This window comes from Mugil cephalus, chromosome 5, assembly GCF_022458985.1.
Source record: "Mugil cephalus isolate CIBA_MC_2020 chromosome 5, CIBA_Mcephalus_1.1, whole genome shotgun sequence".
Lineage (NCBI taxonomy): Eukaryota > Metazoa > Chordata > Actinopteri > Mugiliformes > Mugilidae > Mugil > Mugil cephalus.
In genome coordinates, this window is record NC_061774.1 from 9,519,222 (window position 1) to 9,532,141 (window position 12,920).

Genomic DNA, 12,920 nt, shown 5'->3' on the forward strand with positions numbered 1-12,920 from the left:
CTGAAGATAGGCATCTGTCCCAACAGGTTTCCTATCACAGAGAGTCTTCTTTCCACTGAAATTCATCAAGAAACAAACAGTACAGACTTTTCTCAGTCTTTTGGCATTTGAAACCAGTTTGATATTTAAAATCAGACTAAATGAAATGCCATCTTAACCTCACAAAACCTGGCCAATGAACTCTTAGTACCGTAACTAAATGTGGGTGAAACAGGTTTTTACCAGTCACGTGGACAAGTTTTATCAGATAAAATAAAAAAAGCTTGTTGGTAATAAAATAAACGTTATCATTAATGCGGTCTCTGAGCAGAGTGGACAAACAGCGTTTCCTGTTGTTACTCTTAACACTGTTCAGAGGCTGAAGAGTCAAAGAGACTACGTGCTGCTTTTCACCAACCGTTTCCTGTGAAACAAAACCTGCTCTGGTGAAGAAACTCAAAGAAATGAGGAATCTGTGGCGCCCGGCCAACATCATCCCTCTGTGAATCCGAGGGGCTGACTTTCTGAATCACCATTTCAAGGACTTTAAAACTGAGGAAAGTATAAAATAGTTTAAAGGATTATAAAAGGAGTTTGCATACTCTTGCCCCGCGGCTGTAAAGCTACAGCACATACCGTTTATGTCTCTTCTCTGCGGTTTAGAGGATTTATGACAACCTCTCCTACACTGATCACAAGAGCAGATGGTGGTGCCTAATAAAAATGAAAACAAAAAGAAGAAGTTTGAGGAATAGCAGCTAAGACTGAAAATGAGCCAATGCCACTTCATAATCTTGGTGTACATGTGGTTTAAAACGACCCAATGTCAGCTTCTGTTCTGGGGAGGGTGGAGAGCTGCGCTTGGGCTGGAAGGACAAATGATAATGAGCCCACAAGGTTACAGATTTAAACATCATCTCGCCCTTGTGGTACATATTGGAACAACTCCCCTCTCTGTTCCTTCACTGACGCTAGAAATATGCACTTTTTTACACCAAAACATCTTTTTGTGACATTTTCTATCCAGCAAGTGTTGTAGAGTTTCTTTTTTTCATTTATATGTCCTCCAGCTTGTGGTCAGACTATAGAGCTGGGTTTGCACAGACACAGAAATTTGTGCCAGGGACTGTAAATAAATCATATATGCCACAAATACAGACCACACCTCAAAATAAATAAGATGCTGAAATGTCTACTGTCTGGAGCGATGCGTCAAAATGCCCATCCGAGATAACCTTACAGCTATTCATAGTGACGGCTCTCAATTTCCCATCGGGCCACAGAGACTAAAAGTGGCACATCTGCATGAAATGGATGCAGTTAAGATGTGTCGCCTAAAATTAGGAGTCAGCATTGAGGCCGACCTTTCTAACCGTCCCTGGATTTATAAATCTGCTCTCGTTGTCAACACTTGTCCACTATCTACAGCTCAGTCGCCTACTTTCAAATGACGCTCATAGATAAATGCTTTAAAAAGAAGTTTGGTCTTTGTCAGACAATGTAAGTAATCAGGATATTTTGGGGTGTGCTGAGGGTGATGCTTTTAGCTTTTATGACACTTTATAGATTAATAAATGTGACTCAAACCCATCAAGGCTGGTAAAGACTTGATACTCAAATAATTCAAAACGTACAGTAGGTTTACAAGAATTATTATTGCATATAAAAATAAAAAACATTCAACAGCATCAATAGTGTGGAATCTTTCTCTGAAAGAGGAATTAAGCAGAACGTAGAGTTAAAGTTTCACTGGAAGCCGAGAGCTCTGTCTAGAAAGTTTGCAAACTTCTTCGGCTGTCCAGGCTCAAAGGGCAGGAGGACGGACAGGTCCATGGTCCTCAGAGTTTCCGTCAGGGTGCTGAAACGATCACCAAGAGAAGAAACAGAAAAGTCTCTTACTGTATCCTCGCTGGACAATCTCACATGAATAAAACTGCACAAGATCTTTGAGGAACACATACCTGCATGTGCAGTACAACAAGTGTCCGTCCCTGTGCAGCTGTCTGGCCAGCTCCAGTTGGTGGTTGTCCATCAGCTTGTCATTGACTACAACCAGCAGAGGTTTGCCTGCACCCAGAGTCTCCAAACAACTTCCTGCCCCTGTGGAGAAAAACATAACCCTCAATTATACAATAATTACAACTTATTTTTTTTATAAAGATTCAAAACAAGCTGAAAACTGATAAATCTTAGACATTCATTCATGTTTTTTGTTTCTTTCAATGTCATTTTATTCTGTTCTCTTCAACACTGTTAATTCTACTTTGGTTTGTTTTTACTTCATTAGATCACATGTTAATCATCCATTCATAATCCATGTGGAACCACTAACACCAACACCGGTCCATTAAGGATCCCAGGAGGCCTCTACAGTCAGCCAACATGTGGAGTACGCAGAACTGGACCTGGACTTAACTCAACTTAAATGGAGAAGAGAGATCATTAATGTTACTAACTGCACCTGTGCTTTACCTGCTTTGGCTTGTTACAAAGTCTCCTGGGGACAAAAATGTCCACTGAGACAAGAAAACAGGAAAAGGAGGACCACACACTACTTCAAAGCCACAGCAGCGACTCTACGGCTGATTACTGATCTGATTAGTTTATCAAAAGAAAATGAATCATCATGAATCATTTTAGGGGAAGTCATTAACCTCAATTGTTTGAATTGGATGTTTTCTGATCTTATTTTGCATAATAGGAATCAGAATATCTTTGGGGGATTTTAAGTTGGTAAAAATAAATATGAGGACGATATTTTCAGTCTTTAAAGACATTGTAGAAAATAACCTAACTAACTAACACTGTAAGGGACGTAAACACTAAGAGACGTGAACTTTAGACCAATACTGGATCATGTATATATGTAAATACAATTACATGATATTAACTGTTTGAATATGATCCCATGTTTTGGCCCGGGGCCTCTGGTGTCCCTGTGTTTTACCAGTCTGCTGCATCAATCATCTGGTTTTTGTTTGCACACTGCTGACAAACCTCTATTTGTTTTTCCTCTGAATTAAAAAATGGCAGTAATGCCTTCCAGGCAGACCATGAATATAAAATACTTAAAATAATGTTTATTAATCTGCACTCTGTTGAAAAATTCATAACATGGACAAAGGACTGGCTCACGGAACAGCTTGACTTCAGTGTGATCGAATAATAATTAAAAAAAAGAGTTAATTTATGTGCATCATCTATTTACTCCTGGCGCTGTCAACACTGGCGGCATTATCTTAAGAAGAGTAGCAGCTTTTGATGTTACATATTCACTCACCTGCGTGGCTGATGACCAGGTCCGCCTGCCTGATGTCCTCTGCTATTGAGTCTTTGAATCGAAACGCCTCCAGTCTGAGCTGTGGACAGCTGTCAGCAGCTGGAACAAGAGATCCTCTTCCAACCTGAACCACCAAACGCTCATATCCACGTGCCTTTAAGGCCTGTGGGATGAAAAATTAACTTAGTATGAAAACAACCACAAAATATACAAAATCGTCAGTCACAGCTGCACTTAAATAATACGCTGACTCACTGACAACAACATGACCATTTTGGTTATTTATAGTATAAAAAACACTGATACACGATCAGGCACACAATTAATTGGAAAGTGACACAAGCATCATGATTTGGTTTCTGCATGACACCACATTAGATTTTAAATGAAATAACTGAGATGCAACTGAAGTGCAGGTTTAATTCAAGTGGTTAAACAAAAACACCCGATGAAAAGTTTAGAAATTTCAATAATTCTTATAGAACGTCGCCTAATTTCAGAATTTCAAAAGTAACTGGACAAATTAACATTACCATAAATAAAATGTTACAACAATAAGTATTGTTGTGAGTCCTTTGCAGACAATGACTGCCTGCAGCCTGGAACCCATGGACATCACCAAACGTTGTGTTTCCTCTTTTGTGATGCTTTGCCAGGCCTTTACTGCGGCTGTTTTTAGTTGTTGCTTGTTTGTGGGTCATTCTGCCTTAAGTTTTGTCTTGAGGAAGTGAAATGCAGCTCGACTGGCCTGAGATCTGGTGAGTCAGACATTACAGAATACTCCACTTCTTAACCTTAAAAAAACGGGGCTGCTTATGCTGCATGTTTTGGGTCATTGTCCAAAGCACAGTCCAATAAACCCACAGAGCCCTGATCTCAACATCATGGAGTGTGTCTGGGATTACATGAAGAGACAGAAGGAAATGAGTAAGTCCACATCCACGGAAGATCAGTGGTTAGTTCTCCAAGATGTTTGTAATAACCTACCAGCCGAGTTCCTTCAAAAACTGTGTGCAAGTGGACCTATTAATAATAAACTATTAACACTTCCATTTTTGAAAGCATTCTTCATTTGCAGCTTTTTTTTCATACCTGCCTAAACGTTTTGGATAGTACTGCATGTCCTCATCCAGTTGCCTCTGTCTTCAGTCACGTCATCAATAAACACTAGTGGCCCAGTACCGTTGGAAGCCCTGCATGCCCATGCATCACACTGCCACCACCATGTTTAACAGAAGACAGGGTGTGCTTTGGATCATCAGCTGTTCCAAGCCTTCTACATATTTTCTTCTTCCCATCATTCTCGTACAGGTTGATCTTAGTTTCATTTGTCCAAAGAACGCTGTCCCAGAACTGGCCTGGTGTCTTCTTAAACTTTTTGACTAATTGTCTCATCTGGCCTTTCCATTTTTGAGGCTGATTAATGGTTTACACCTTATGTTGAACCCTCTGTATTTACTCTCACAAAGTCTTCTGTTTATTGTAGACTTAGATACTTAAACACCTACTTCCTGGACAGTGTTCTTCACTTGGGTGGATGTTTTGAAGGGTTTTTCTTCACCACGGAAAGAATCCTGTGATCATCCACCACTGTTGTCTTCTCAGAATGTATCAAACTGCTGCCAAAGTTTCAACACTCCTGACATACAATTTCTCTGATGGATTTTTTTCTTTCTTTTTCTAGTCCATTGTACTTCCATGAGATCTGCTTAGATTGCATGTTGTGGGTTCACAGCAACAGCCTCCAAATACAAATGTCACACCTGGAATGAGACTTATTACCTGCTTGATTGATGAAGGACTAACAAGGGAATAGTTTCTGTATAGTTTCATCATGACCAACAGGCCCAGCAAACCAAACTCATTATTTCGCTTATCATGGCATCTCTCAGTGGGCTGGATATACAATCACTTGCCAATTTAAAATGTGTCCTAAAATAAAAGTCCTGCGTTAAATCATGGCTTTGACAATGTTCAGTTCATGTTGAACTGAATGGCCAATCTTCATGTTTGTATTGATCACACTGAAGTACACCTCGGCATACATCAATACATTGTCAACAATGAAACAGAAAACAATATTTAAAAAAAAAAAAAGAAGAAGAATATAAAATTCTAGCAGGAACACACATTTACATTACTGTACCATATACTGGGCACAAATAAATCACACATTTATTAATAAAACAGAAGGGTCACATTTTAATCATACTTTTTGCTAATTAAAGTGAATGAAGGGTGACAGGTGTGGCTAAGCTTTAGCTCTCCTCACCTGAGCCGCCTCGGAGCACGTGACGCTTTCGATCAGCTCGTCAAAGCTCGTGGTGCCGACGGTTACAAACACCGTCTTCATGTCCGCTCGGTGCCCGTCTTTTCAGCTCCACTGTCAAGTATTTTAATGTCTATGCTCACAGCTCATCACCAGCTCCATCCTGCAGCAGCAACAGCAGCAGCCGCAAACATGACGATTACTTCCGCGTTGTGCGTGATGACGTCATATTCGTCATGTTTCTTTGTTTTTTTCTAATGTATCATGTCGCCACCTGAAGTTTCGGAGGGATTACTGTAGCCTAGGGTGAGCGACAATGGAAAAATACACGTTTCACTGCTTCTATGGCGATGACGTCGCTCTTGGCTTAATGGTGCTCTGAAATCTTGCAGATTAAAATTAGTGTTAACCGTAGATGACGGTAAACAGGCGTCAACAGGCAGGTTTTCTACACCTTAAAATAGTTTGCGCCATTCTCGTCTAATAGAGGTGTTGTTCCCTATGAAATGGTGTGTGATGGAGCTCTCAGACCAAAATATCAGGCTGAAATGTATTTCACCTTTAAGACTGCGGTCACATAACCTATATCGTAATATTTCAGTTCCGTTTTTTACATCTCTGTCTGTGATATTATCAATCTTACTACTATGTGTCATGTCTGTGTCATCAGACGACCCCCCCAGAGTACAAGCAGTTAGAGAAAACTAATAAAAGCAGAGCCTGAAACTCCCATAACTAGCACTATGACAATGGAAGCAAGAAAATAGACCTTGACAGAAACAACGCGAATAGACCACTGATTCAATGTGCTCATAAAGTTACTGTTATAAAAACAAACAAGTAAGTACACATCCTGTCCATAGTTCTTCATTTGGACACCTGGGACTCAACATCTGTCTCCTGTGAATGAGTCCAAGTTTATGCTGAGTATCTGCCCTTATTCTGAACCCAGGCTCTTCACTGAGAGGGAACAAATGGTCCTGTCCTTTTCATTTGTGCCACACAAGCATGTTCCTGCAACATGGAGCATAACAGTGAGGGCAGCATGACATGTAAAGACCTTCCTGTACCTGGGGCCTGTAGGCGTACAGAAACAGACCTGATGATGGCGCTCTGCAGAGGAATCAGGGCACGGGACACCGACCGCAGGTCTGGTCAAACTGGTAAAACTCTTCAGACAGAGGCAAGCTGCAGTGCCTACACGTAAATGTTGTTTCAGTGATTGTTCAGTTTGGAAATCGGCCATGACCTCTTTCATCAAAGATGTTATTGTTTTTCCCATACACAAAAAATACCACTTCTTCTCAGCACTTTCTTTTTGTATTGTCAGGCCTTGGCACTGTTGTCCTCCTGTTGGAAAATTATGATCTGAACTTTACATTCATATTATTTCTTTTAAACTTTAAAAACAGTAATCATTACTTTCTAAAATTGACCAGACATTGACTGAAGCCATGCTGCTCCATAATGACCAATTTAATCTTAATAGTGTAGTTCATACTAGGATATAGTTCTTACCCTCTTAGACCCAAGGGAGCTGAAGATCACTTAAAAAGACAAAACAAATAGGGAACAGCACCAAAACTATCAGGTCCATATGTTAGACGATGGTATCTATGGATAGGTAAGACTCCAGAGAATTACCAATGTTAGTACCATAGTGGCTGTTGCTATGCTGGAATAATCTGTGATAACCTGAAGGAGAAATTTACATCCTCACCAAACATTTCTTCTAGATGAAACAGTGCAAAACACTCTGTTGGCAATGATATCATTCTATAAGTGTACTAAGAGTTTATAGAGATACCATTACAGTTTCTGTAAAGATTGTACCTGCCATACTCTCTATTTGGATAGCCAGAAGATGAATGATGAAGACAGTAGATTGAGGACGTTAGTTTGTAATAGCAGTAGTATTTGTACACTAATATAGCGATACTGATATTTTTCTTCCACAGCTCTTTTTGAACTTATTTTAAATCCCTAAACTTCAAGAAAAACGAATTATTCATTTGGTGTTGGCTTCTCCGGCTTGATTTTCAGTTTCTTGCGAAGCCGACAGACGTGAATGCAGCAGAAACCTGGACAAGATATTCAGAGGGAGTTTGTCTCCATCCAGGAGCTGCAGTGGCCCTGTGGATTCGGAGACGCCACGGTTGATGTCAGCTCGGTGCCACGAGCACCCGGCAGCTCCGTCTGACAGCAGCAGAGAGGTGAGAGGAAGAAAACCAAGTGCTCTGGTCTGTGGGGAAGTGTGAGAACGCAAAAACAACCCGCAGCGCGACCCAAAAGCATGAAAAAAAAAAAAAAAAAACACAGCAACAAGGAAGTGGAAACTGTGACAGCTGGTATTTTTAGACCGTGAAAACCTTTAGGACTTTGACTAGAAACATCAAAAAAGTCATTATGTTGAGCTGAGCTACATGTATTAGATTTACTGTCTAAAAAACTTGTTGTCCACTAAGAGCAAATTATACAGTTTGTAATAATTAGTTGTAAAGTCCCAGAAATGTGTCTACTGTTTTGTTGTCACTCACACCTGTCTGTGTAAAACTACAACTTAGACGTAGTCTGAAAGTTACTGATTCCTCCTTTAGCTGAAGGCAACATGCCCTTTTTAAAACCTTAGTCAGTTTTTTTTTTAACACAGTTTCTTTACAAACTGTCGACAGAGAAAAAAAAAGTTTAAATGACTCACATTTAAACTGATGGGGTCTGTTTATAACTTTACAATGAATATAGTTTGGTACAAACACCCACACTGGGGACACATCCTGGGTGGGTCTCAGTTAAAGACTCCAAAAAAAACACCAGTCAGCCGTAATATTATGACCACTCACAGGTTAAGTGAATTATCTCATTACCAGGATGTATGAGGCAACAAGTGAACATTTTGTCCTCAAAAGTCGATGATAGAAACAGGAAAGACGGGCTGATGGAAGGATCTGACTAACCTGGATGAGGGCTGGATGGGGTGTTCCTGGTCTAGAGTGGTCAGTATCTAAGTGGTCCGTGGAAGGAACAGCAGGGAACCAGTGGCCCGGTCATGGCCAACTAAAGCTCACTGATGTCCACAGGAAGCAAAGGTCCTATCCTTCATGTGGATGTCACTTTAACACGTACCAAACAACAAAGCATCGTGACAGACCACGTACCTTTCATGGAGACAGTATGTCAGTGGTATTGACCTGGCCCCCAAATTCACCAGAACTGAATCCATCTGAGCATCTGTGGGATGTGTTGGACAAACAAGTGCAAACCCCCAGAGACTGCACCTCACAACCTGCAGCACTGGAAGGATCTGCTGCTAATGTCTTTATAGTTTTGGCAGTAAATGCAGGCAACACAATATCAGGCAGATGGTCATAATGTTATACCTCATCTGTGTGTATATGGGGACCACAATGGAATCCATAAAAGGAAACCGGTGCACTTCCTCTGCACTATACACATTGTCTCTGGAGGAAACGAACAGGTCATGTGTTTATTATTTTAAGACAGATATTTGAAAAGGGTAAATTTGTCTATTAAATTGACAGAAAAAAACAAACAAGCGATGGTTTCCGTAGCTCACGGCAGCTCGACCACGTAGACAACTCTACGTTCATTTAAATTACAGGACAACCTCCACCGTTTGTTTTTAATGAGAAGCGGTTCTCAAGCCGTCGGGTGTTCAGGATTTAGATCAATCAGACAAGACTGAATCAATGCCCATACTCTTATCCGTGTCCCATCACAAGCGCAGAGAGTCCTGCAAGTTTATTACCAAACGATGACAGCTGTTTATCTTCGAGGTTCGAAAAAAGAAACATGACACCCGAGTGCAACAGAAATGTTAAGGCTCTGTTAAATTCTCAGCTTCAAAGAAACAGAAATACAACATACCATGTATTCTGAAAACCCACGAAAAGCAAAAACTAGTATAAAATTAAAAGTTTCAAACTGGCTACCCATATCATTAGCTTTTAATAAATAGGTTACTATAAGAAAAAGAAAAAGTACAAAGTTAAATCTGATTAACTGTGCCAGAACTCTTAAAAAATTTTTTAAAATCAAACCACATCGCGGCGACGAGGAATCGGCGTCTCCTGAATTTAAAGCAACACACGTCATGTAGTCAAACACGAATATGCACTGTGAGCCTCCTTTGGTCGTTCCAAAATCGTTCTCCTGCACAGACTCCTCGGGGAAAACGGTAAATGGAAGACCTGCGTCCACGCGAGTCATGCCTCGTTGAGACGTTTGACAGAATTCAGGCTGAAAGCAGTAAAATGGCTCATCCTCATCACTTCAAAGTAAACGTTTTCACTTTTAAAAACATGCATATTTTCAGGTGAGTTTGTCTGCTTCAGGCTACCGCGAATAACGACGACAATTAAAATCCCCCTTGATGTAAATATTACTGGTTAAATCCACAGTCATTCACTCTGTTTACGCAGGTTTAAAAACACGACTTTTAAGTAAGTTAATAGAAATATTTAGCATGAGATTTTCAAAATAAAATGAGCAGTACACCTGGGCAGCAAACCGGTTGAAGTATGCATGCCTAAAAGTCAAAATGTTTTATGAAATACTTTGTCAAATTTCAAACTTGAGACATAATACAAGTAATAATAAAGTATATAATAGTGATTAAAGCAGCTTTAAAAAGAAGCCGCAACCTCACAAACACTCCTGCTTAGTATTTCAGAGATACTTCCACCTACGAGGAAAAAAAAAAACAAAAACAAAGAGAAATTCACAGATGGCTGTTCTTACAGGTCAGTTTGTCTGACTCCTTCCTCGGTCGTCACAAAAGGCCGTTGAGGTTGCAGCAGAAACATCTTCTAACAGTTATGATATCAAAAATAGGACCGATGTCTTTGCTGTCAGAAACCGCCATGAGCAGAAACGTTACCGGCCGCGGTAAGTTTTTTGTCAGTAGGGTTGAAAGTCAGGCTGTTCCCAGGTTCACGTTTGCTTGCGGTGATCCACGCAAACGCAGAGTCTGTGTAAAAAAAAAAAAAAGAGACAAAAACAGAGATTACCCAGTGCGGCAGGTTTAGAGGGCAGGGGTTAGCGCAGACAGTATCTCTCACAAGAATCTAAAGTGAACTTCCTGTTTTGGAACATAATTTCTTTTTCAGGATGTTACATTTTCCTCTTTCTGCGGCTCGCCTCACAGGACTGTCCGCTTCATTAACCTCTGCTCTTTGGGCCCTGAGCGGGCTCACAGTTGTGTTCTCCGTGCCGCATACTTTCTGCAATCGTATGATAACAAGCTAAACCAACGGTTTGTGCGGAGCAGCACCACCCACTCGTCTTTCTCACTCCCAGCCAAATCTCTCCTCTCCCTCACGCCGCACTAAAACGGCACACACTCATCCATGTGTCAGATTCCCCCTCAGCCCGTGAAGCATCTTTACACAAGCACCGCAGGGAACATTTCGTCACATTTTGTAAAATTAGCGTTAACCTTACTAATAGCGTGCCCGTACCTCTTCCTCACTGCACCACGCAGGCCGTGCAGCATTGCTCCTGCTTCTCCGGGAGCGTGGAGTAATTCATCTGTCGGACGATCTCCGCGAAGAGCTCGTCCACCATGGTCTTGCTCTTGGCAGAGGTCTCAATGAAGGGGCAGCCCCACTCTTGAGCCAGGGCCCGTCCGTCCGATCCAGCGACCTCGCGCTCGGACTCCAGGTCGACCTTGTTCCCGACCAGGATCAACGGCACCTTCTCGAAGCGCTTCACTCGCACTATTTGGTCTCGCATCGGCCTGATGTCCTGAGAGACAGACAGGAAAACACGAATGAGTGAGCCATCATAACACCGCTCAGTGTATTAGCAGATATTAGAGGAGAGAAGTCATAACAATAAAAGGAAATGTCTGCGTTACCACAAAACAGGAAATGCAGACGTGTAAACAGCTGATGGAAGATTTCTGTATCGGCTGCAAAGAAACTCGATTTCACAGTCTGATAGGGGCACGACGTTATCAGTGCAAAGTTATGGCTGTTATCTATCTACAACCCTCTGTACTTTAGTAATTTATCAGTTGTCTAAAGTTTGCAAACTCGGAAAGTGTGGAGGGTGATAAAGACAAGATGTGGTAGCTCTACAGACACAGATAGACCCAAACGAACAGCAAATGAATGTTTATCATAAGGCCCATATGTGTTGGGTGTCAATACACCATGGGGGGCAACACACTATTACTAGAGCATTTAAAGTTTGCACCTTTTTGTCTTTTAATAACAGAGTTCAGTCTGGGTGGTGCCTCCACCCATGTGGATGTCCTACTTGCTAAGGTCCAGGTGTGTTGTGTTGTGTTGTGTTGTGTTGTGTTGCGGTGCAGATACCTGGAAGCTCTGCTGGTTGACCAGGCTGTAGACCAGGATGAAGCCCTGGCCGTTCTTGATGTACAGGTCCCTCATGGAGGCGAACTGCTCGGTCCCGGCCGTGTCCAGGATCTCCAGCACGGACGGAGAGGAGTCCACCTCGATCTCCTTTCGGTAAAAGTCCTCGATGGTCGGGTCGTATTTCTCGATGAAGGTGCCGGTCACAAACTGGACGGTGAGAGCGGACTTGCCGACCCCCCCGCTGCCCAGGACCACCACTTTGTATTCCTTCATTGGGGCGGGCTAAGCTAAGCAGCTAACCACGTAGCTACGCTGCTATACTCGCTCCAGATACATCGATCAGGCCTTTAAAAGAGCGAACTGCCAACAAGTAGAAACCACCTTCATTCAATAAACTCGGCCTCTCATGTCTGTTGTTTTTTCTACCGCCGTCTAGCTAGTTAGTCAAAGTTGACGTCTGTTATCTGTGGTGTTAGTTAGCCGTGAAGCTACGTCTCCTCTGAGCCATACCCGAGCCTCGAGCCGCTACACCGGCTCTGATAAACCACAGCTACCCAGCTACAGACCCTACGCCGTCCCAGCAGACAGCATGCCAGGCCCCTCACAGCAGCGCTGGATGTGTCCCGACGATGCAGCCTAGTCCAGCCCGGGCCTGGTCCTGGTGCTGGTGCTGGTGCTGGTCCTGGTTCTGGTTCCGGCCCCTCGCCTCGGCCCCGGGGCGGTATTATGGACGGACCACCCGCAGACTCAGTGTCACGGTCCCAGGGTCCATTGGCGTCTGATAAATTTGTTAGTTTGTTTGACTGCGTTCACGGAAGCTTTGGTTTCAGAAAGAAAATCTTTTTCCACCAAGTGATTTCCTGAAGCTAACAGCCTGCTTCCGCTAACGAAAACCACATGTCCGGGGCGGGGGGGATTGTTTTCAGAATAAAAGCTAATTCAAGGCAGGAGGGGAAAACTGTGGAGGTGCTGAAAACATGAATGCATGACTTAATGTAACCCCATGCAAAAAAAAAAAAAAAAAACATGTCTGGTAGTCAGATGCTTGTCTGTT

General features: G+C 42.3%; 2 protein-coding genes and 1 long non-coding RNA gene across 3 annotated transcripts; 1 reads left to right on the forward strand and 2 right to left on the reverse strand.

Annotated features, from left to right (window-relative positions):
- Nucleotides 1-1,615: 1,615 nt before the first annotated feature.
- Nucleotides 1,616-5,680, reverse strand: zgc:92907 (uncharacterized protein LOC436733 homolog). Its single transcript, XM_047584879.1, has 4 exons — nucleotides 5,532-5,680; nucleotides 3,260-3,422; nucleotides 1,941-2,079; nucleotides 1,616-1,837 (listed from the first exon to the last, which is right to left on the reverse strand). Exons 1-4 carry the CDS (start codon nucleotides 5,610-5,612, stop codon nucleotides 1,726-1,728), a joined length of 495 nt encoding a protein of 164 aa, XP_047440835.1. The 5' UTR covers nucleotides 5,613-5,680; the 3' UTR covers nucleotides 1,616-1,725.
- Nucleotides 5,681-5,791: 111 nt separating this feature from the next.
- On the forward strand, nucleotides 5,792-9,318 carry LOC125007935. The gene is made up of 2 exons (XR_007112821.1): nucleotides 5,792-5,834; nucleotides 7,572-9,318. It is a non-coding gene; the product is annotated as an uncharacterized LOC125007935 (long non-coding RNA).
- On the reverse strand, nucleotides 9,257-12,772 carry rap2c (RAP2C, member of RAS oncogene family). The gene is made up of 3 exons (XM_047584878.1): nucleotides 11,867-12,772; nucleotides 11,006-11,291; nucleotides 9,257-10,515 (listed from the first exon to the last, which is right to left on the reverse strand). Exons 1-2 carry the CDS (start codon nucleotides 12,137-12,139, stop codon nucleotides 11,013-11,015), a joined length of 552 nt encoding a protein of 183 aa, XP_047440834.1. The 5' UTR covers nucleotides 12,140-12,772; the 3' UTR covers nucleotides 9,257-10,515; nucleotides 11,006-11,012.
- Between the last annotated feature and the right edge of the window lie 148 nt (nucleotides 12,773-12,920).